Here is a 24,863-nt window from a genome sequence, read left to right as displayed (position 1 = left end):
CTAGAGGGTTTTTGTCAATTTGAGGAGACTAATGATGAAGTTTTATTGGTGTTCTTGATGCAGCTGGAAACCGTGTTATATTAACACCATCAATTAACACCATAAATGAACCCTTTATATTTCTTTCCAAGGAGTGTTTGCTTGATTTGGTACAAACAATATACATTCATGTATATTAATGACTTAAATATTCGGTCACTCACTACCTGACGTGCACTTCCACAGGTGAAGCTTGCAGCATTTAACAACTTTTGTAAAAATATGACCATATGTGTCACGATTCTCATGTTATGTCACGTTTATAGTTTTGTAGGTTTGGGTGTTTTTGCTGTTTTCCATGTCATGTTTTCCTTTGGGTTATTGTCTTGTCATTAGTTTCCCTGGTGTGTCTAATTGTCTGATTATGTTCACCTGGGCCCCTGTGTTTTCTCCTCCCTCCTCACCTGTGTCTTGTTGTGTGATTAGTCTTGTGTGTATTTAAATTCTGGGTTGTCTGTCTGTCTTGGTCGGTTCGTCTTGTTCCCTGACTAGTTCTGCGGTGAGTGTTCTGTTTGTCATTGTACATATATATCATAGCCTTGAAATAAAGGAAGTTTCCGTTTATATCTGCATTTGGGTCCTGCTTGTTTCACAAACCGTGACAGTAAGAACCGACCTGAAGAAATGGGCCCAGCAGATCCGTTCGAGTCGGAATTATTAAATGTTTCCTTTTTTTTGGCTAACTGCTCGGAGCGATGGAAGAGAGCACCCGGGGGTCAGCAGCGAGAGGCTGTTCGGGCTGAGGCACACCANANGTCAGCCTGTCAGCCTTCCATCTGTGCACACATTTATCTCGTGCCCTCATTGGTCATGTGCGCGTTCGTGTGTGTTGGAGGAGGGGCTCTGTAAGGATTCCTTACAGAGCCCCTCCTCCAACACACACGAACGCGCACATGACCAATGAGGGCACGAGATAAATGTGTGCACAGATGGAAGGCTGACAGGCTGACNTCTCAGCCACTGCCACTGAATCAAAGAGCCTCGGCAAGACAAGAGGCAAGACCTCTCTCTCTCTCCTCTCCGGCCCGCCTCCATCTCTCTCTCTCTCTCAGAGAGAGAGAGAGAGATGGAGGCGGGCCGGAGAGGAGAGAGAGAGAGGTCTTGCCTCTTGTCTTGCCGAGGCTCTTTGATTCAGTGGCAGTGGCTGAGACAACCCCGTTACCGGCCACCGTTAACCCGGTAAGTCGTCTTCATATTCTCCCTTTCTCTCTTTTTTATTTGACTATTTAATGTGTTATCTCTTGAGAAATTAAATAGAAGTTAATGCTCCGTTTCCACGCTGGAAGTCGGATGAAAGAAAGTTAATGCGTAAAATAAAGGTGAATGAGACGAAACAACGCTCCACGGCAGAATATGTGTAGTTCCAGTGCAAACCAGGAACCCTGACTGTGTCTATCACTTACTTAAACAACCTATTTTATGTTCAAAGACTAAATAAACTTGAAATTGATTTACTTTGCATCCATAAAGCCACATGGAAACTCGGATGCTGTCCAAGGTGCTGAGTGTGTTTAGCTCTACAATGAGTCCAGTTTGTGGCAATTACGGATCCAAATTCGTCTATTTTTATAATGCCAGCTTGCTAAAAAAGTTCCTCGTGGAAACTTTACCTATCATATAGTCCTATTTGATCAACTAAATCCCTCTCTACATGCTTTTCTTCTCCACAGGGTAACTACGACCCTCGATACTCAAGCTCAACAGCTCATGGTGAAGATTTCTCAGAGGACATCGCGTCTTCATCGCGTCTCTGCAGCCCCTATTTGAAGAGGACATTTGGCAATAGCGAACTTTTATTTAAGAAAACAGATTTACACTGTATGACAAAGTCAGAAGATGCTTTGTGTGTCTAAAGAGCGCAAATTATACCACATCAAAGCATATAAGAGCGTCAGTGACAGCTTGGCACATACAGGAGTACCTGCGATGAAGAAGCCCGCAAGAAGCTCCACGCGGTAAAAAGTGGAAGAGTGATACTGAGAGCAGACAGAAGTGCGTGGAGGCCAAAGAACAGACACCAGCGAGTCCTCAAATGATGGGGATAAAACACCTTCTGCTTCTTTTGATTTACTTAGACCCGCTGAATGTCCTGTGCACCGCCACCAACAACAAAAGAAGCAAAACCCCGACAAATAGGAAGCCAAAGGTGAAGGACCTGAACGGCAGCACCACCGCGGTCCCGCTGGCCGTGGCCGTCCCGGGGAAGATCACCCAGGTCCAGGCTCCCACGGTGCAGCACGACACCTGCCTGGGCTACTACGACGTGAGCGGGCAGTTAGACAAAGAGTTCAGCTGCAACAACACCGACCACCGCTTCTGTTGCGGCAGCTGCTTCTTGCGCTTCTGCTGCGCGGACCGGGGGAAGCGGCTGGAGCAGAAAATCTGCACCAACATCAACACCCCGGACTGGATCAAAACCCAGCCCCCCTCCCCGGCGCCAACAGGTGATACCTACGACCCGGAGCTAGACCAGACCAACACCACGGTGTACATCACCTGCGGGGTCGTAGCGCTCATCATTGCGATTGGGATAACTGCTAAAGTTGCCTATGATAAAGCCACCAAGCCCCCTCAGGAAATGAACGTGCACAGGTAAGAATTTGCTGAAAAAAACCTTATAAAATGTCTATGCAGAGCATAATGTCACAACATAAAGGTAACCAGTGTATAAATACTTGTACTTATTTTTACAATAAAACGAAATGCTATTATCTGAGAAAAATACTGTCACACAATAGTATATATATATATATACATACTGTTTAGCACTCATTTGACCAGTGAGTTGATCCCATTTTTCTCTGAGTGTAAAAACAGTTCCCTACAATAGCCATAAAGTAAAGATCCATCCTCAACTGCAGCCTAAATAACTTACAGCCTCAATATCATGGGTTCATTGAAGCTCATGACCTTTAGCACATACCATTACTCTGCTCCCCGGAGCCTAACCGTAAAAAATGTCAAGATTATATACCTTTCCATGATACACAACCCACTCTGTGTCAATCCCAGGAGGGAGAGCGCGGGGTATTCTGTGTCCGTTCAACCCTAGAGGGATAGAGTAAATGCCACTGAAAGCCATATGAGTGATCACATTCATCCTGATGGGAGTGGTCTCTTCTGTCTATATTTCTAAATCCTCAAGGCACCAGTAGTGGTCAGTGAATTGCTTGATAAGCGTTAAAGCAACATAAAAACCCATCGTTTGGCCATTTCAGGCACCAGCTGAACAAATTGCTACATAATGATGTAGAGAGCAGACTCCAGGCAATATCTCCACCACCATCAGAACACAAAATGGTTTCTTAATGTTGGCAATTATATGCGTTATCTGCACTTGTGTCCTGAAACAAAACACCCGGAAGAGCCTTGTGAGTCAAGATTTGATTGTGTCTCTATAGATTTATGCTGCAACTCCATTGCTTGCCAAAGAAACATCAAATCACTAAATGATGCTCTTCGAAGCTGTTGATAAGCTTCATGGAAGAATAAAGGATTTCATGACACTACAAATGATGCCAAGAGATTTCACGAGTTATTGCTGCATTCAGGCAGTTATTGTAAAACTTGGTATGAAATCCAAAGTAATTTCTTAAGAACTGTGTGGGCTTGCTTTGATTGACAGAAGGCTTACAACAAGCAAGCAACCGCCTAACTGTACATTTTTTTATCTAAATGGTGCAGAATCTGGTCGGTGAGCATAACTTTCCCATTTTAGCCACGCCCACTTCAAACCAGAGAAAAAAGCGCAAAAAAACAAAAATATTTTCGAGGCTTTAAAGGTGGATGAATATTGTCATTGAGCTATATCAAATACTTGTAATTTTTTTAACTAAAAACATTTGCTGGTTTTAAGTTCCCAAATGTGAGTATGTTATGCTTTTAATTTATCTTTTACAATAGCTAAAATGTATTAGGTCAACCAAAGTAATTCAAAGATGGCCACCTTGGCTGTAGGACTCCGGGCAGCTTTCTTGTATCTTTTACAACAAATGCCAGTACCTTTTCTGGCATTGAGTTGTGTGTAATGTGTAGAAAAGCCTATGGCAAGGTTTGTGTTTGGTTTATACCATTATTTGTGTGGGCTTATACATTTTCAGTTTGGCTCAGTGGTCAGGATACATGTTTTCATCCTGTTGCCTTTGGTTTCTTCGTGCAGTTTAAAGACCTTTACTGCTTCTCTATGCTGTACAACGCTGGACCTTAACTTCCCAGGCTGTCTTGTGCGTGATGCACGCTGGGATACGATCCACCCACACCAAAGCAGACATTGAAAAAAATATTTAAAAGGTATAAATGGGTTTTAGATTTTGATTAGGTCTGACTCCAATTTGCCACCCGCTGGTGGAGGACAAAATCACAGTCACTTAGTCATTGCCCTTATCAAAGAGTCACTTGAGTCACCTGCCATTAGCCAGACTGTATTCTGGGCCAGAGGAGGACGTCTTGCGTAGATTTAAGGATAAAAAGATAATTGAGCATTGTTACGCCGCGGTCATTGAATTGTGACACCTGCTGCTTTGAAAAAAATGTCTAGAAGGATTACTCAGCTTTCTGAGAAACGAAATCACACGGTCCTGATGATAAGAAAGGAAAGCTGTCCAATTTCTAACCCAACACAAAGGAGCTCCTTTAGTAAATCACACATAGATCAAATTCAAGCTCCAGTGATCGCTCTGAGTGTCTTTTCAGAAGTTGGCACAGTCAACTTTTAATATCCTTATGGACTCATGAGACTTTATAATACAGTATTTCATTTGAAACAACAAAAAAGAACAATAAAGCTCATGATGCAGAGCTTTTTCCAATTCTGCTCTGAAGAGATGGTGAAGTTTATGACTTCTTACTCAGCTACAATTCTTGCAGGGCATACTTTCAAGTGGATCTGCTTATGATCCCGCTTCATTATGAGAAGAAGCCATAAGGGTTTAGAGAGAGGTTGTTTAAATGAGAAGGCATGGCTTGCTGAGTGCTCAATAGTGTTTATTATTTTTCCTTTTTATAATTATTTTTATATTGCCTACCGTTTGGCACATAGAGCAGTCGTAATGATTTCTGCTTGAATAGACCTCAGAGACATTCATGCTGACAGCCGTGACCAAGAAGAAGTAGTGGAACATGGGATTTGCTTTCTATTTGGCAAGGGTCTGCTCCTAAAAGTGGTTACTTCTCCATTGTAATTTAGACTCTTACCTCTGCGTCTGAGTGAGGACTGTGAGCAGAATACTGAGCTGTTGGCAGACCTTTGCGGTTTCGGTCTGTGACCTTCACCGAGAACAAGAAATGCAGAGTGAGAGCTAAAGCCAGTGGTTTGAACAGGCTCTATTGATCACTCTCCACAGATGCAATTTTTGTGGGCTAGGTGGTGTGAATAATGCTTTGTTCTCTGATTGCAGGACTGAAAAACTGACTTAAAAGGCAAGACGACTGAATGGGCAAATGACTGAAAGTTCATTGCATAAGAGCAACAAAGCCCAAAGATTGTATTAGTAGATTATGCTTTAACACCCGCTGATTTAAGCTTACATTTGGTAGTACACTGGTATCACCAAAGGATAGATGTCAGAGCATCAATGTCTTCCATTTCATTACATAATATTTCCACAAAGTAAAGATAGGTTTTATTTTTCTCATCTTTTCATTAGATTGAAAAATATGTTGGCCTTATCTTAAAAGGTTGGAAGTACATTTTTTTGGTCAAGAAATCCCCAAAAAGGAACAAAACCAACAACGCCTGAGTCCATTTCTGTCTGTGATTTCCCAACCCACAGTACCAAGCTATGGTCCCAACTCAGACATGAGAAATAAACCCTTACAAACGTTTCATCAACATAGAATTCATTCATTCATTTCAAATTGCTTGGCACTGTCATGTAAGCGACAATTGTCAATGTTAATCAAACAGGATGAGATAGTGAATTTGTTTGGGGACTATTTTCAGCGGCTAATTAATCCAGATTGGGCGCTTTTGAAACATTTGAATTGGCCATTATGCTGTCAAAGATGGTATAATAACTTTGAAAATGTGTATTAGTGTTGACCCCAACAATACAGTGATCAGGATTATAAAGTTGTTTGTAGTTATTCGGCCAAATGTTACACTTTCTTTTTAAAACACATGTTGATAGTTGGTCCTGTTTCTGCAAACAACTGTAGCTCTTGCTGCACACGACGTAGCAGCCAATTGGGACGATGCTAAATCAGGTCGCCCCTGTCTGCGAAAAAGAAACGGCTAAAGTGTGCTCATCCTGGAAGGAAAATGCTATTTATATACTGCATATCTCCCAAAGTCACAGAGTTATGGAAAACTAGAATGTGTGGTTGCTTTAGGTTGACTTTGACACAGTTAAATTCTCCTTTCATTTCCTTTAAGAAAACTCAGAAACTCTATCACACAGGCTGACACTGTGCCTTCAAATGTTGGAATTGGGGTTGGTAAAATATTGCTTTTGCTGTATTTACTGGCCCCAAAGAAGAGACACTGACTTGACTCCTAATAAATGTGCCCTGAGCGCGAGTCCGGCTCACATAATAGGACTCTCCTGTACCTTGTGTACCGCACTATTGAACATTCAACTCTCTTGTGACTCTGGTTATAATTTGGATTTTCTCTAAGCCTTTCTTCATTCCTCTATGATTCAAATTGGATCCGTAGATAAATAAATTAGAAAGACCTTTAGGGGAACATGATGAAAAAAGTGGAAGGTAAATGGGAAAGGGAAACATTTCAGTGGACAGAGATTTTCTTTAATTACAATTAAATATTTTATATTTGTTTGATTGCTTTCCAGAGCCCTGGCAGACATCCTGAGGCAACAAGGACCAGTTCCAATATCTCAGTATGAACACGAGAACATTGCAGCGATGGACGGGTCACCTAAAGACGAGACGCCGGTCAGAACCTTGAAGAATCACTACACACCTGTTCACGCCAAGGCACCGAACCACGGTAGGTGACACTGCTCAGGTCTTATACAGATGTTTTAAAGGCCAAGTGACCTGTCTTGTATGTGGCTTCTACTGCATTCCCATAAAAAAAGGAATCCAACTTTATTTTTTACGATAATAAAGCCCCCCTTCGCTTTGATTCACGTCCATGGATATAGCTGGACGGGCTGTGAATCTTAAGCTTTTCCTCTCAATCTTTTTTTAAAAGGAAACACATAAGAAATTACTAGGAGAATTAAAGGCAAGGCTATGGCTACATTCTCATCTCCTATAAGCCTACTCAGCACTGGCACAAAATTGAGATGTAAATGATCATCTTCTGCGGGAGACGCAAGCTTTTGTGCAGTGCTAATTCTGTCGTGCAACAATGTTCCTCTTATTTTATCCGGTCGGGCTCCAGATCCCCGCTCTAGGCATCAAGTCGTTTGCTAAGTGCCCTTAGTATGGTGTCCCAGATTCAACAGTGTTGTGTTTCACTCTTGTGTCACCCGGCCTGCGTCCACCCTCCTCTCCACCACCACCACCATGGAGGGAATGTGTCAGTGGAGAGCTACAGACTGTACTGAACTGCAGGATGTGAGACACTTTCCTCACTTTTCTGCAGCCGAGTGACTTTTAAAACATTCGTAATCAAGCTGCCCAACCAAGTAGAACACCTCATTCTTGGTCAACAATCTGTTTTTTTTTAACATTGCCCAGGTTCAAAATGTCAAGTGAGAAATGGGAGGAATTATTTTGAGATTTTGGGAAGTTTCTTTAGAACCTCTTATATCCAACCGTTATTGATGGTGAATGTAGGCAATTAAAGCGATGTGTTTTTTAGTGCACGCTGTATGGTCCGTGAAAGCTGTGCTCCGTTGCTCCTCCTGCTGGTAATGTATTGTTTTTATTGCACATTAGTTTTTGTAAGCCTGGACCATAATGCAAATGATGAACTAAAGTGATGGGGACCTCATAACATGTTGTATTACTTGCTGTTAAAGGCCCGTCTTTGAGACTGGTGGGTCCTCGAGATATAACATCGAAATGACTCTATTTTGAGAGCATATGCCATAATACTAGATCAAGTTACCACAAACTCGGGTTGTGGTGGGAGGCTTTGGGGGTGTCAATGAAGACCCACAGCTCATCGCTCCCCCCAACACATAAAAGAAGGACGATGTCAGCTTACTACCCAAATTGATTGGCAGCCAATTTAATGGAAAGACATTTGAAGAAACATCATATACGTAAATGTTCAGCAACCAAATGTAAATAGCCAATACCAAATAACATGTTACCAGTTTGCAATCACACCCGCTCCAAATCATCCACATATAAGCATGTAGAAAATACATTGTAATGAGCTGTAATGTGTCGCCTAGACTTTTAGTATTACATCTCTGAGAGCATATGGGGTTTCAGAAAAGGAACAGGCTATTTTATTCAAAGTGCATGGCCTTTTAGATTTGTGTAAACAGCGCTTTTGCCTGGTTCTCATTTCTGTGTAGTCATATTTGTAACTTCAGTGTAGAGCATAGTGCCTGGCAAACATCGTCACCCTGTGTGATTCACAAAGCCACACATTATTGTTTTGGATATAGCGCCCACAGAAAAGATGTCTTAATTGTCCAATCTTTGTCATGTCACCCTGCTATTGTTTGCGGCATGCACAGTAGGATGTCACATTGCAGGGGTGAATGCTTTTGAACAGAGAACCCTTCAGAAAGGAAGGGATGGAGGCACTACAGGGAGGACGTGAGTCAGATTTTGTGACCAATTCCTGACTGTGATGTTCATTTAATAATGGAGATGACAGTTTATTTTGGTGGAGAAATGGTTAAAGCATTCAAAAGACAATTTATGGGTATTAAATAACCGTTGTTTTGGCTTCTCTTAGTAGATGTCAGTGTTACTACTAAAATGTTCTTACATTTTGTCAATCTTTCACTTTGAAAGCCCATTCAGTTTGAAATCTGTTTTAAAACTAAGGTTGGAATCAAGGTAAGGTTAAGGTTAGGGGTGAGCAGTAGTGGAACAAGTTCAGAAAGATTCAGATTCTTTACTTGAGTAAAAGTACTAACACCACATTGTAAACATACTCAATTCCCAGTGAATTACTGCATCAAGAATGGTACTTAAGTAAAAGTATTAAGTAAGATTAGGATAATGTACTTATTAGTAAAAGTACTCATTGCAGATAAAACTAAAATAATATTTAAATATTTGAAAACAAAAGCAGCAAATCTTCACATTTAATAAGCTGGAAACTTTTCAACCAAAAATTGCTCCAATTCATTTTCTGTTAATCCACTCATGGTGTTAATGTCTTATATATAATGGTGGATGGTTTAATCCATATCAAATAATCATATTTTAAAAGTTTACCCTTAGTATTGTGTGTTAAAATCTGGATTAATAAAGATACTACTAAATAATTATAGTTGTTTTGCATAAAGTATTCTCAAATGAAAATACTCTGGTAAAGTATAAGTACGGTACCTTAAATGTGTACTTAAGTACAGTACTTGAGTGAATGTACTTTCTTCAACTGGTGGTGAAGAATGATGACAACATGTCCTATAGTCAAAGCAGAAGACTAACCCCCAGCCCTTACCCATTTTCAGAGCAGGGAGTTACAATATGCAGAGGATGTCTCTTTTTTTCAAAGTAAGTACATTTTAAAAGCAGAATAGATGAATAGCACAATTTAGACGTTTCTGTTAAACAGCTTCTGCTTTATTATGCAGTACCAATATTTTCGTTTTTTTGTTTTCAGCAACATAAATAAGGCACAGCTGGCCACAAAAAAAGAAAAGTGTGGCATTTTTTAATTGAAGGCTCAGGGTGAATTTCCAGGCAGCGTTTTCTTTGCCCTCAAGGTTTTCATTAAATAGAAAGGTTTGGTAATAAAGGGATTAAACATATATTTAATAAATGTGTTTCCAATCAATATTTCATGTTTAAATCCTTTTGTGAAAGGTGCAGTTCACCTCGCTGGGTGGCCTTTATGAGGGGAGTCGGCGGCTACATTGAGTCCTTGGTTTGAAAACATCTCTTGGGTCACACCAACAGATCCCATTTAATAGAAGAAAAATTATAGATTTGAATCGATTTTTTAACATAGCAGCATAAAGCAAAATAAAATATATTGGTTCTGCCACAAGCTCACTTAATTGGTCCTATACAGTTAGTATCCTTTTTATTACTGAAAACTGAAGTGCTCCAGATTTAGCCAACATGCTATTTTGTGACTGTAGTCCCTGGACAGTCAATACATTGATTATAAACCTGCAACATAGAGGTTCACACAACTGTAAAAAAAGAGTCTCACTCTTGAAGGGGGGAGAGAAAATCCCTCTTCAATGGAATTATGGGATTTTAGATTTGGTGTACTATTTACATGCACAGAAATATAACACATAAAAGGGAAGGGAAAACCCCCACAAGCTTAAAAGGGCCTCTTTAAAGATAAACCTTTTTATGTTTAATACACGAACACTTTCACATAAACTCCTTCCCTGCATGACTTTTGAGCAGATTTATCTCTTAACTGTTTACTTTCCCTAAAGGCCAATTAGAATATTACTTCATAAATTTAACTTTTATCCAGAGATTTGCGTTTTATCTCCCTTCGCCCTTCATGTGTGATGAAAAACTTTAATAGCGTGGTTATGCTCTATAAGAAAATATGGGATATTCTTTCATTTTGAAGTGTGGATAATGCAATTAGAGGAACATTTGCAGAGATAATAAGGGGGCAATAGGTTTATGTACGGCGATGTAGGATCAATTTATATCACAATCAGTGTCTGCAGCTACCTGCTCTCAGCTCCACGCTACTGTCCTTGGAGTATGCAGAGGTTATATATCATCTGTATTTCACACCGGGAGCCATCATACATACTGTATAAGCCTGTACTGCATCATGTGCATAGATACTGCCCTGTACCGTTCTTTTCATGTTTCTTTCGAAGGTCCCGCATTAGCCGAGTTGAGTTCGTAGTCATCCCTTGGGTTTGATGAAAAGGAACAAATGAGCTGTGGGGCTCAGGCCTGAGTGCCAAGCTGAGATGTGATGAAGACCATCTCTAATGGTCCCAGGTGTTTCTTCTCATTATGATAATTTGAAATGCTGTTCAATATCGGCTTCCCAAGGCCCACAGGTCTGAGTGATGTTATTGACTTTGAAGTGGTTCCTTTGAGAAAGAGGCATTTCACTGTTCGCTAGTTAATGTAGAGAGGGGAAAACGGAGAGAAAGAGAGGAGAGGTTTGAAAGAGCAACCTTTCTTTGTTGCTGTTATCACCGACACTACATTCCTTCATTTCTTCGTAACACTTGTCCGTGATTGACAGGACAATTGAACGTTTTAGGGGTGCTGGCAGGCACCTTGTCTCCCTGCTTTGTGTTCAGACCGCACTCTCAATTACAGCACTGGTTCAGAGTGGAGTTAGCATTGATGTGGTACAAATTGCATTACGGAGTGGTCTTTTAACACAGGGGAAATCCAAAATGGTGTAGCGGCATCCTGAAAGACTTTTGGTTTAATTCCTTCTAAAACAAAGTGTATCCAACCACAATTAACTTGCTTTTGAGGAGACAAAAGCACTGCTATTTTATTTTTCAATGATGTTTAATACTTTGCTTTCTGTGAGGAGAGGAGTGTTTGATAAATTGGGTATATGAAAACCCTAAAACCTGCAGATTGCATCTCTTGCATCCTTAAGTGATAAATATTGACAAGAAGATCCAATAGGAGAGTCGCTCTGGTGCCATTTCAGCCCTGTTTAGTATTCTCCTCGTCTATGGCTACTCCTTTATATCATGGCAGATATGACCAGAGAATTGAGCACAGATTCTTGTCAGTGCTGAGGCCCAGTCATTCAAGATTATAAATTGGTGACATTTCTTTGTGAATTCCTTGTGACGAAACGATCATCATTGCTCATGTTGCTGAAGTGAATCCATCTTTACATTGAGTTTAACAATGCGTTGCATGTTTTTTTTTACAAATTCTGTGTGACCACTTCAGATTTTCTGTTAGAAAATATCTTTAATGATACAAAGAAACTTGGGGCTCTCCAGGACGTTGTTCAATGAAATAGCCTTTATGTTTTGGCCATCGGTTTTAATTACCACAGTTTGCCTCTAACAGGGTTAATCCTAACCCTTACATATGAATGTATAGAAAGAGAACTGGATACAGCGTCGGAGACCGGTCCCCATTCATTCCAAGGAGAGCTAGTCAGTGGCGCGTGAAGCCAAAATGGCCTGACTCTCGAGAACTAAAATACCTGGGTCATCCCTTGATCTTCTGGCAATTGTCTTAAGTAGTTAATTCACCTAAAAACATGTATCCACTGATTTATAAGCATCTGTTCCCCAATGGAAGTCAATGTTAAAAAGTATTTTTCTGCCCAATGACATAATTGACTGACATGGAAGTTCTTGTACCACTGTTTTAGCTTCAACGCACAGCACTCTTCATCTTACTGGCTTGAATGTTAGCCATCTGCTGGCCAGATATGGTTCACTAACTATCCAATATTTTAAATGTGTCACCAAGTCTCAAACATCAGTCATATCCCAAGGACACGGATGGTTTTCTCTGTCCTCGCCTCTATGAGAAGGGTTTATCAACATACTGTATACCCTCTATGCCAGGGGTATTCAACTAGATTAGGAAGGGGGCCACAATTGTAAAATGTCTTGAAGGCGAGGGCCACAAGACTGACAATGAAAATGAACAAATGCCATTGTTATTGTACAACCAACCATGCAATAATAAATTATTATTATTATTATTATTGATATTGTTATTATTATTGTAGTAGTAGTAAAATAGGCAACCAAAATAGTAATGTAGGCTACTGTGGCAGATTTGTGGTCTGCTGCGGAATATAAGGAGGGAGAGCGAGACGCAGTCGGGTAAACGGATATTTATTTCACACAAGGTTCCCGAGGTGGCTAAAACAGAACAATCCCTCAACGGGCAAATGATAACTGGCAGGGGTCTGGATTCTCGTCCTGGCGTAACGTTCGTCTTTCCGTCTGTCCGCCAGTCTCCTACTGAGATTGAGAGAACAATCACAACACGTGGTAAATACCAGCCACGCATCCCTATCATTCTAATCACCAGGACAGCTTACGTCAATCCCCAGGCAATTACGTCCGCGCCTCTGTTCCTTAGAACCTCCTTCCCTGTGCTCTTAACACACACTGGCATACCCCGCATCCCACACACCACACCGCTACTAAACCACATATACGATGCTACGACCTTACCACAGCTCTGTATTATAAATGAATCCATATAGATTTGTGTATTATAACACCCAAATGCTGGGTGCAACAAATACCAGAAAAACTGCCTAGGCCTAGGATAACACAGATTGCGATCAGTGAAGACACAGAGGCAAGAGGCCTGAGTACAGCGAGATTAACAAAGATGCAACATATAGCAGGCGTCCCATCATTACAAAATAAATGAAAATAGCAGCTACCCTTGACAATCAGTGTGTGAGTAGCATTTCCGAGCATAGGCAGTTTGCTGAATTCAGGTCGGTGCGACAGAGCAAGCGTGCGCTGGGCTTGAGATGTTCATTCCGTGAGTCGATTGCGATGTTGATTCTTTATCAAGTTCATTGTCGAAAATCCGGACTCGCATATGGTAAGTAGATCCAAACATGGTTAACAGGTAGATAGCCAGTCTCGGCAGTGATGAAACTGATGAGTAGAATGAGCCCAAAACTCGCACAGTTCCCTCTTCTCCGAATTTTGCTTTCAGCACATCAGAGCTCTGAATTTGCACCAAACTCCAGCTGGAATGCAGCTCGTCAGTTGCCAATACGGGCATCACGCTTTCGGCCTCGGCTGGACAGGAGACACCGGAAACATCGACAGCAAATGGATTGCGCGCACAAATAAAAGAACCTGTTTTGGAATCTTGAAGGTCGTTGAATCGCTCTGTGAAGTTTTCAGCCAGCTTTTCAAAAGTCCCTTCATTCCCAGCCATTGCTGCGCTGCTCACGGGGGACGTTGCGTAGTGTGGGAAGTGGATCTTCCTCCCCATTACGTCAGGTAGAAAGAGGTCCAGGTTCACCCGAAACGCACTAACCTTCTCAATGATCTCAGCCACACTTGACCCTCCCCCCTGTAGCTGCAGGTTGAGTGTGTTTAGGTGGCCCATGATGTCGCACAAAAAGGCAATCTGTGCAATGAAATCCGGCTTTTGCATGCGTGCAAGTAGGTCTTTAGCTTTGCTTGATTTCTGGCTTGAGAGGAATTCACTCACCTCCTTTCGCAGTGCAAAGAAACGTTCGAGAACACGTCCTCGGCTCAACCAGCGGACATCGTTATGTTGCAATAGGTCTGAGTATGCGGCTTCCTGCTCTTTAAGCAGCATTTTGAACAGTCGGTGCTGCAGACCTGACGTCGAGCGAATATGATTCACAATTTTTACGACAGTCTCCATTGTTTCTTTCAACTCCCCTGACAATTTCGCACACAGAACTGATTGATGTATGATGCAATGCAGTGTGTTCACTGTGGGATGCTCTGCACATAAGCGAGATGCAAAGCCCCTTTCTTTCCCAATCATGGACGGGCAGCCATCGGTAACGAGAAGGTTGATCTTACCTAGATCCAAACCTTTCTATTCAAAAAAACTCCAAACTGCAGCGAAAATCACTTCACCTGTAGTGCTGGTTGTCAGTGGTAAAAGGCATAACAACTCCTCTTTAAAAACGTCACCATCGAAGTACCTCACAAACAGCGAGAGCTGTGCCGTATCTGTTGCATCGGTCGATTCATCGACAGCGAGTGACATGTACTCTGTCGATTTGAGATCGGCAATTAATGCTGAAAAACAGTCCTCAAACAGTACCTCTACTCTTCGATTTCCCGATGTGTCAGAGAGCGGTACTTGCTTCAAACGGTTCATTATATATTCCTTGTTTTTATCTCCTGCAAAAAGTTCATCCACCATCTCAAGAGTACACTCCTTCACAACTTCAGCGTCAGTGAATGGCTTTCTCTTTTTGGCTAAAGCGAACATCACTCGTAGGGAAGCAGCAGTGGTCTTTTCCTGGGCTGTGGAAGCAGTTGTAAGAATAGTGGTTGATGCAGTGTAAGAAGATTTAAGTATTTCTATTTTACCACGTCTAGCTGTGCTACCAGGCGGGTAAGCAGCATTGAAGTTAGCAGCATGCTTGGTCTCATAGTGGCGCCTCACATTAGCAACCTTGCAGACTGAAATAGTTATTTGACATATTAAACATAAAGGTCTAGGATTGGCGTGCGATGGTAAAATAAATACAAAATCATCAGTCCATTTGGGGTTGAAGTGTCGGTTTTCACCGTCAATTTTCCGCCGTTTCTCTCCGCTCATTTTGGATCAGTAACGAGAGTAACGAGATTGACACAATATCGCGATAATTACACGCTGATCAGTCCAATGCAAGATTGCCTTTTAAGAGCTATTGAAGGAGAAATAATTTGGACTCATTTAATTCGGATAACATAATAGCGAACATATATTTACATTTATTTAAATGATTATAAAAATAAATTCTGTAATTAGTATTTTTTTTTTATATTGGAATATGGAGTGCGTTCCAGGGGCCACGAGAAAGCTCCCCGCGGGCCGGATTTGGCCCGCGGGCCGCCAGTTGAATATCCCTGCTCTATGCCATCTTGCTGAAATATTCATTTTCCGCTTTTGCTCTGTCTCATCAGGACACTATGGCAAAGAAAATCTACGCAGCGGAGGCCAAGACATGCACAACTTCATCTCCTCTGGGTTTGTGACACTGGGACGTGGCCACTTGAAAGGTAATTGCTATAAACTCTCTGTGCAGCTCATCAGTTTCATGCTCTGTATTGCAACTATATTACACTGCATGGTCCCTATCGCATTCAGATTCCAAGCCCATCCTCAACCTCATCCTCCTCACTTCACAGTGTCCTGAAAACCAAGTTCAGAATAACAATAATTTAACTCACAAAGCCACTGTGTCATGCTGTCGTTCTCCCTCTGCCAAATGGATGTAGTAAAAAAGAAAACAGTAACGTGACTGTGACTTTTGTTTCAGCTCAGTGGAAGTTGTACATAACAATACATAATGGCTTGAAGTGACATCTTGCAAAGTCCACACGCACACATTTATTATCTGTGATTAAATCCACACTTCCACTGACAAAGTAACACTTCCGCCAGTGTGAACGCAGCATGGCACGGTAGTAGTGCTCTCCGCTCTTGTCTTCCTTTGGACTTTTAATGAATCCGAAGCGGCGTTGGGGTGAGAACGAGCTGTAAACAAGAGGCCTGTTGTTGTGTTTTTACAGCGCAGCACTCCATAGACGAATCGGGGCAGATGTCCTGGCAGGGCGATCTGGACATCCCCCTCTCCTATGGTAAGATCCACTTTCTGACCAAGAAAAAGACTCGCAACCTGCTTTCTGCTCGCACCTGATAAGAAAAAGTCACACACCCCCACACACACACAGTCGAGTGCCCTTGGCCGATTATCCCAGCGCAGTCATTGGGTTCAGACTCTAAGAGCTGTAATATTACTTTCTTTTCTGTTGGTGGTTTTATGAGCAAAAAGTATTTTTACCGGTGGAGTCTGACAGCAGGTTTCAATGAAAGCAATGGCCATACAGTCGTATCGATTATTTATGGCTTTTATGGACGGGTCATAAACAGTTTTACAGTTCTGACGTGTGTGCAAGGTAAGTGAAAGTCTGATTTAAACGCTCAACTTGAAAGATTCTGCTGTGTTTGAGAGCCACCATCCCAATATGTATTAGTTTATGGTAGTGTATTTTGCAGAAATCGTAAATCACAGTATTAGTTTTAGATATTGAGGTTTTTATTGGGCTGAACAGAATCTTTTACATACATTTGAGGTCATGTTTCACAATATTTACACTTATTTAAATGGTTGACAAAAGAGCAATTCATTTTTTCAAAAACTGAAATTATGTGGACATGTTTTTCTAAAAAATATTAATTAATCCAACTTCCCTCAGGACTCTTTATTGTTTTTGAATTGTATTTTTTCCCATCAGGTTTGTGTAGCTTTTCTGAGTTCTATACTGTTATGACAGTTTGTTGCCCGCATGTGCAGTTGCTGCTGTAAGTGACATAAATATCCAGAGAATGCTTCGCCCCAAAAGGGTTGTTGGAAGAAGTGGATTTTATTAAATTGATGACAGCTTTATTTTACAGTATCAGGATCTGTGGCAACAATCATTGTAAGTGGAAGTTTTGCAGGGGAAAAGGGGTTTGCCATAAAATACTTGATGTCGTAAAGAAAAAGGCGTGCACACATTTGATCAATTTTGCTTTAACTATAAACAATCTCTTCCAGCACATATAACTTGTAGTTATCATACGTGACTTTAACTGACTAAACAGTTCCATTTAGTATTTGTCAACTTTGTTGCAATGCTTTAACCTCCTAAAGCATAAATGCAGTATATATTTTCACCTCACAACAGCAAAGAGGTGTTGTCTCCATTGAGTTGAAAACACTTCTTGGTTAAAACCTTGGTTATATTTAGGTGAAAATACAATATATACGATACATACATCCAACAGAATGCTTGCTAGTATTTCCAAATGTTTTGGAAAGTCTATTACCAGTTAAATAATGTGTGCTGCAGCACCTCCTCTCACCCTCTGATTGGTTCGCTGGTTGTGATTGGTCAACCGCTTAGAGATGTCCCGCCCCTTAGCCTATCACGTACAATGTGTTGTAGCGCACGCCAATATAAGCGTGATTGTCTATGTTACGGAAGTAAACAAAGGAGTAAAATGGAAGTGTTTCAGGCAGGGTGGGAGTGAGAGAAACTCACTCTGGATGGAACTTTGGTATTTTAGCATTTGCAAGGCTAGTTTATTTATATAGCACATTTCAACAAAAGGCAATTCAAAGTGCTTGACAAAAATACATTAAGAGCATTAAGAAATAGTGCAGCAGAAACTTATTATAAAATGGCATTTTGAAACACTCATTTAAAAGCAAAGATAATAAAAAATGAATAAAAGTTACAGTGCCGTTTAAGATATGAATAGTTATTTGATTAAATCAAACGCAGTGGCAAAAAGAAAAGTCTTTAGCCTGGATTTAAAAGTAGTCAGAGTTGGTGCAGACCTGTAGGTTTCTGGGAGTTTGTTCCAGATATTTGGAGCATAATAACTGAACGCTGCTTCTCAGTGTTTAGTTTAGACTCTGGGGACAGAAAGCTGACCAGTCCCTGAAGACCTGAGAGATCTGGATGGTTCATCATTTAGCAGTTGGTCAGAAATATATGTTGCTTTATAAACCGGCAGCAGTATTTTGAAATCAACTCTTTGACAGACAGGAGCCAGTGTAAAGACTGTGAACTGGAGTGACTGCAGACCATTTACATGCACCAAAACCTGTATAACACATAACAGGAAAGGAAACGGCCCCAAATCCTAATAAGGCCTCTTTGGCTCTGATGAGGCATATCTGAAAACACCTATCTTTACTAAAAATACCCGCTTTCCGTCTGGTGATTAATCGACTGACGTTCACTGATGAGTTAAAATGACTCAAACCTGAAGCATAACTACTGCACACTTAAAAGGCATGACTGAAACATCTGTGTTTTTTGTATTCCTCTTAAAACTGGAAAAGCACCATTTGGAGGGAAACGAGTAAAAAGATAAAATGACCAACAAGTTTCAAAGGTACATCCTCTTTCATCTATACATATATTTTCACTTGGCAATCGATACAATTAGATTTTCTCTTTTCATTTTCTACGGACTACATGGGTGTTTAAACAGTGTTTAACTAATATTAAAATAGGGCGCCTGAGGCAGCGGCCCTCCCCCGACTGAACCCCGCCCCCGTCCCTCTCCCTGCACCTATAGGTGACCCGCTTTAACTGCCTAAAGGTGGTAGCTGTCACCTCGAAACGGAGGTGCTGTCAGCCTCCGCCGCCAGTGTCTAAGTTAAACAGCTGGCAGTCGGCGGGCCGTCTCTGCCCCCCCGCCGCACACGCCTCCTGTTAAGGTGACAGACTGACAGATGTGCACCATGTTGGCTCCAGAGCTGCGTATAGACGCCTCATATCTCATTCCTGGATGAGATTACAGCTACAGCTCACATATCTGCACAGGGCATCCCCTGCCCCGTTCAGAGGTTAATGGTTAACTGCAAGGGAATATCTGAGAAAATGTGTTCAACCTGTTCTCCCATTGACCATGCAACTGTTGTCCTCCCGAGTCAACATTGAAGAGGACAGACAGAAGGTTAAGTATATTTTTCGGACTCTGCTTTTTTATTTGAATGAAATATTGGAACCTTCATTTCATTTGGACTTTTCTTAATTTTGTTTCCTCCTTCACTCCCTCTTACTTGTTAAATTATTTATTTATTTCTGTTCTTATACATCTTCTATCATATGCCTTTCCTTCTTGCTTGAATAGTTTTTTTTTTGCTTCATTCCTTTCTTTGCTCTCTCATATCCGTTCATTTAGTTCATCTTTCTTTTTTGCTTTGTCTCTTGCCTTTCCTTTATTCTGTCCATTATTTAGTTCCTTCATTCCCTGTCTTCGCCTCCTTCTCTCATTTGCTTCTTCCTCTCCTTTCTGTCTTTCCTATGTTTCCTTTCTGTGCCTCCTCCTTTACTTTCTTTCTTTCTTTCCTTTGTTTCGTCCCTGTGGTTCTTCCTCTTATTCATATACATTTGCTTCCTTCTCTTCTTCTTTACTCCCTTCCCCCTTGATCCTCTTTATTTCCTTTTTCCAATTGCTTTTTAGCCTCTTCCTCTTTATTGTTTGCTTGTCCCCCCCCCTCACTGCCGTGCATTATTTCTTTCCTTCTCTCTTTTTACCCTCCCTTCTTTTTTGCTTCTTACATACTTTCCTGATTGTGTCTATTCACTCGTCCTCTTTTCTTTCTCTCTTCTACCTTCCCCTTTATTAATCCTTTATCCCTACAGTCCCTCATGCCCCCTTCTTCCTTCTTTCCTGATAGTCTTTGCTTTCTTCTCTTATTTTTCTACCCGGAAACAAAGGGCAAAACCAGACAACACTCTTGATAATCAGCCCTTTCATTCGGTTCAGGAACCCCTTTTTCGGCTATTTGTCTATTTGATATTTGAATTCATGACTTGATTTAGCAAAAAGGGTATTTTCATATTGCAGTCCATGTACTTACATTAAAAGCTTTGTGTAGCAGCCTGCTCTGGCGGCTCTTATTTGCATTTCAAAGGTTGGACGCTTTACACAAACAAAACATTTGCAATAATTCCTTGAAAATCCACTGTTTCCTCAGACAAAGCACGTCTGAGAGTGAACCCCAAACCCAACTGTGCGTGTTACATTTAATTGTTTGCGTGGGAGCGTCGTAGTGAAATGAACAGTACAAACAGTGCACATTTGAATGTACGTCAGAGCTAACAAGCTGCTTAAGAAAGCTCCAAGTAATGTCATTAATATTCATGCATCCCTGATATAACATGGTACTCGGAGCCTTTTGTGGAGCCACACACACAAGTCTACCTGCTGGGCTGTGTGTGAGGCCACTGGCAAGGATTTATGTCTGATATCAGTGAGTGTGGGGGGAGAATGGTGTGTTCACTGCCTGTCCGTGTCTATTCCCAGTGATGGATTGTCTGTAGTGATGCAGCCATTTAACTGCTGCGGAACCTTGGTGGGTGTGTTCTGATGGAAGTGGCTGTCTCACAGGGGATGTTCAAACAGAATGAGATTCCTAAACCTGGATGAGAAACTGTACATCGATCAAAAGTGGTTGAGATGGTTTATGTTCAGGGTTGCCCGGTGGGAAAGTGCCAGAGGTGTGAAATATTTTTCCTTTTTGGCTTGTTTACCTTTATTGGATAGACTGGAATGGGGACGAAAGACGGGGGCGACAAGTAGCAAGGGCCAAGAGTTCATGAAGGAACATTTTCCTCAGATTATGATTATTTCAGGGCCAGTTTTTGTACCATTTCAACAGCCTGTCCTCCTCCAAAAAACGACCAAATAGGTTGATTGTTCAGCAGCTTATTACGACCTACAGTCACATTTGAAAGTTTATCACCTCTTATCGTCGTGTAAGAAACAACAATTTGCGGCATTTTTTCCAGTTTTTCCTGAAGTCTTCTCATCAGGGCTCTATAAATAAAGAACTACGGCAGATGTGTAATATTTAATGCAGCCGAACCGTGTATTACAATGCCGTTATGTGATGACTTTCAAAGAGAAAAGCAAGCACACTCGGAATAAAGTATTATATTGTTGTTTTTTTTTTATGTTTTCGAATTTCACATAGCATAAACACCATACCCCAACGTGCATTGCGGCTAAAACATCCAATCACCGAGCTTCAACGATAGCTGGGGATTATGGGTAGTTCAATGTTTTAGCCTATCAAAATAAATATGTCTCTCAGAATCGAAAGGGAAAAACCTATGGGAAAAACACAAAAGCATTGTACACAATTTAAACCAATTAATGTTGTGTAATTAACAAGGATAAACTGATGTTTTTTAGTGGATGAGTACTTTAGTTTAGGGGAATACGGTTTTATTATGACAACTTTGAGACCGGAAATACTGTTTCACATGGACGCTGCCGTTACACGTTCTCCTGGCAAGACTTCAAATCGTCTTCGTAATATCTATCAAACTATAGATCCTACACATCGACTGGAAGTGGATTATAAAAGTACAATATACACTTCTCACTAGAAATCTAATCAAAAAGCATTTCAATGGCCAAACTATCCTACAATTAAGGATTTTCCAGAGAGGGTTATTTAAGCAATAGCTCACTTCAGGAAGTGATATGCTCATTATATCACAGCTAAGGGGGTTGTCGACCCTCCGCTTCGCGTCGGGCCGAACCACGCCCCTTAGCTGTGATATAATGAGCATATCACGGCCTGAAGTGAGCTATTGCTTTTATAAAACGGTTACCAAGTGTGGCAATAGCCGTGGTATATGCTCATTAGCATATTCGGCCCGACGTGTGAAAAAAAACTACACACTCTAATTTAAATAGTTTTTATTAGTAAATAATGATGTTCAAAATAAAATAGTCCCTCCGTTGCCTTCTGCACAAAACTAGTGCGAGGTGGTTGCTATGCAACAACACTAACAGCTAGCGAACATATTAGACAGAGAGCGTTGATCCATTATTTGGCTGTTTATTTACATTAATGTGTATGTTGCTGTTTATTGTGCACCCACTGAAAAACTGTCCAGCATCAGTAGAATGGCTTACGTGGTCACTTGTATAGTTTGAGGTTGTTCTAGGCTATTGCTTGGCGTGGCGCGAATATTGCTCCACTTTCTCCGGTCCCCGAGATTCGGCTTCCAGTAGCTCTGGAGAGAGCTTTCGCACCTGTGGCCACTAACGGTCATAATTTCTCTGCTTTGTTTCAAGACCCGCATCAGAAAGCTTTTGAATGGTGGTACTTTTCCAGTTCGTCTACCTGCTCTTCACGTAGCTCTGCATGTCGTCGTTTAGGTGCTTTTTTTTCCTGTCCAGGCACTGCTCAATCCACTCCTCCATAGTAAGACCCCCCCGGAGGTCGAAGTTAATCTTAAATGTTTCCATCTTATGCTTTGTAAGTTTGTTTCGTAACGGAAGAAATGTAAATATATTTATAAAACTGACAAGTCAAATCAAGCAATCTGATTGGTCGATAGTGTTTTTGCGGACCTCTTTGATTACAGATTTGAAAACATCGTTGCTTGCTTTAAAAGTAGCACAATTCATTATGTCAAACCTTGGAAAGTGTCTAGATATCCCTGCCCTAATGCCAAAGGAACTGCACACTGAATATGTTTTGCTGTTTGATGTCTATGTCTGGACCGCTGCGTAAAAAGGAGGGTTTCTGCTCCGTTACTTCTCCGCTGATGTCTTGTTCCAGTATGAAAAGCAAACTGCAGGCAGTTTGCTTTTCAGCCCAACGGTATACTGTTTTTCTCAGACGCGGAGGGATACTGACTTGTTGTGAAACGTAACTTACAATTCTACCCGTGGTATACGCTCATCATATCACGGCTAAGAAGAACCAATCAGATTGCTTGATTTGACTTGACCGTTTTATAATTGTGAATAAACGACCCTCCGCAGCGTTTGCAGTCAACAGGAGCACTAGAGGTCGAAAACTTTAATACGTGATTATAGGTCGTAATAAGGGCTTGAACAAACACCCTACATCTAGTTGGTCGTATGAGTTGGAGGACTTGCTGCATTTGAACTATTTGGAGCCCCAAAATGATTGTATTTGAAAGAAAATCCTAGTAAATACCGTGAAAAACTGTAAAACAGTGTTTCTTTGTTATTTTGTTTCTTTTTAAAGCCGACTATTAATGAATTACAAAACAGAACAGGGATGCCTCTTTATTTTCTGCATGAATTAAATAAATAGATTAAAGCCATAATCTACAATTACTGAATAAATTGGTTTACTGATGCATTCAATGCTGTCCCTCATGCAAGCTCACTTCAAATGAGCGTCGAGCGGCTTGAGAGAGAAGGACAGCCGTGATAGTGAGTCATTTTCATTTAAATCACAGCATACAACAAGCATGACTGACTGGAACAGGTCGCATGAGAAGAGATGCTTGAATACAACATCATCAAGAAATGATTTAAAATGAGATTGTAAGAATTAATGAATTATGGTTTATGGCTTCTGTTGGCATTGTTGATTTTACAGAGGGCAAAATTATCGCACAAATACATTTTTATCGTAATATGTCAGCATTTATGTTGGAAATACATTTCTGTCTTTGGCAAAAAAGGAAGAAGAATTATTTTACCCACGTCCAAGATGTTTCCCTAACCTTTACCAAGAGGTATTCATTGTTAAAACAGAATTAAATCCTCACCCTTGCCTACTGTATAGGTAGAAGATCCTTAAAACACCCATATTAATTATTTTTTGAAAAGCAATATATTGACAAGAAAGAGTGAAAATAGCACATCGCCACTGCCAAGTTGACATTCTCCTGGAGCCTTTTTTAGTCTTATTAGACAAGGCTCAGAGATGGAACAATACATTTGCTTAATTTGGAGAAAACCAGCTTGAATTGTCGATCCTTAAGATGTCCGTCTAGTTTAATTTAGAATTGTGTTAACAGAAAATAATGGACTTAACACAGCATTTTTCCGGAATGACACCACTGGCCTACACTTATGCTGCAAATGTATAAATATTGTAATACTTTCATCAATGCGCCATATGCTCGATCACCATTGTGTTACCTCACTCAGCGATAGATAATGACTTAATAGAGATTAACTTAAATTAAAATCATCGAGATTGCCACTTTAACTTTAATGGACTTGTATAAGATCACACTGATCTGCACCTCAGGTTAATTTAGGTGAAGTCAATTTGATTTCAATAGCCCAAAAGTCTGTTTCAATTGGTGTGTTTGTTTACTTCTTAAAAGTAAAACTCAAAAATGCACAAAGAAGAGAAAAAACTAATCTTACCATTGACATATTTATTTGATTCTCAAAGGTATTCGATTGGTGCTAGTAAGAAAACAAGTTGAGAAAATAATAGACAGATAATTCTTTCCTTTTAATAGCAAGCACTCCCGGAAAATGTCCGAGGTTAAACGCTCCTGTGGTGTGCTCTTAGTGAACATCTCCCAGAAATGTTGTGTACCAACATTCCCCTCGTCCTCCAGGCCTTCTTCATCTCTCTCCTTGCCTTCTCCGCCTGTGGCATCCACTGATGTGCATCCTGCTTAATTACTTTTTCATGAGTTGCTCCCTGTTTTTTGTCCCGAGGGAATTGCTTTCCAGCCCTCATCCCAATCCACTTAAGGTGACCTTGTCTTATTGGGACGCACTGCTGCAGTGCTCCCAGCCCCCTACCCCCCCCC

The 24,863-nt window shown here is 40.9% G+C and overlaps 1 protein-coding gene across 1 annotated transcript in view; it reads left to right on the top strand.

Annotated features, from left to right (window-relative positions):
• The first annotated feature begins 1,173 nt into the window (after window positions 1-1,173).
• LOC104963489 (shisa family member 6) overlaps window positions 1,174-24,863 on the top strand; it is a 43,149-nt gene continuing 19,459 nt past the window's right edge. Inside the window, exons 1-5 of the mRNA XM_010792084.1 lie at window positions 1,174-1,218; window positions 1,710-2,631; window positions 6,831-6,988; window positions 15,705-15,800; window positions 16,314-16,382. Of these exons, the coding sequence (XP_010790386.1) occupies window positions 2,072-2,631; window positions 6,831-6,988; window positions 15,705-15,800; window positions 16,314-16,382 (883 nt within the window). The 5' untranslated portion in view covers window positions 1,174-1,218; window positions 1,710-2,071. The remainder of the gene's footprint in view (window positions 1,219-1,709; window positions 2,632-6,830; window positions 6,989-15,704; window positions 15,801-16,313; window positions 16,383-24,863) is intronic.

The sequence above is a fragment of the Notothenia coriiceps genome, unplaced genomic scaffold (genome assembly GCF_000735185.1).
Source record: "Notothenia coriiceps isolate Sejong01 unplaced genomic scaffold, NC01 NC01_scaffold00036301, whole genome shotgun sequence".
Classification (NCBI taxonomy): Eukaryota; Metazoa; Chordata; class Actinopteri; order Perciformes; family Nototheniidae; genus Notothenia; species Notothenia coriiceps.
Note: the sequence above shows the minus strand (reverse complement) of the source record. Positions and strands in the feature narration are given on the sequence as shown.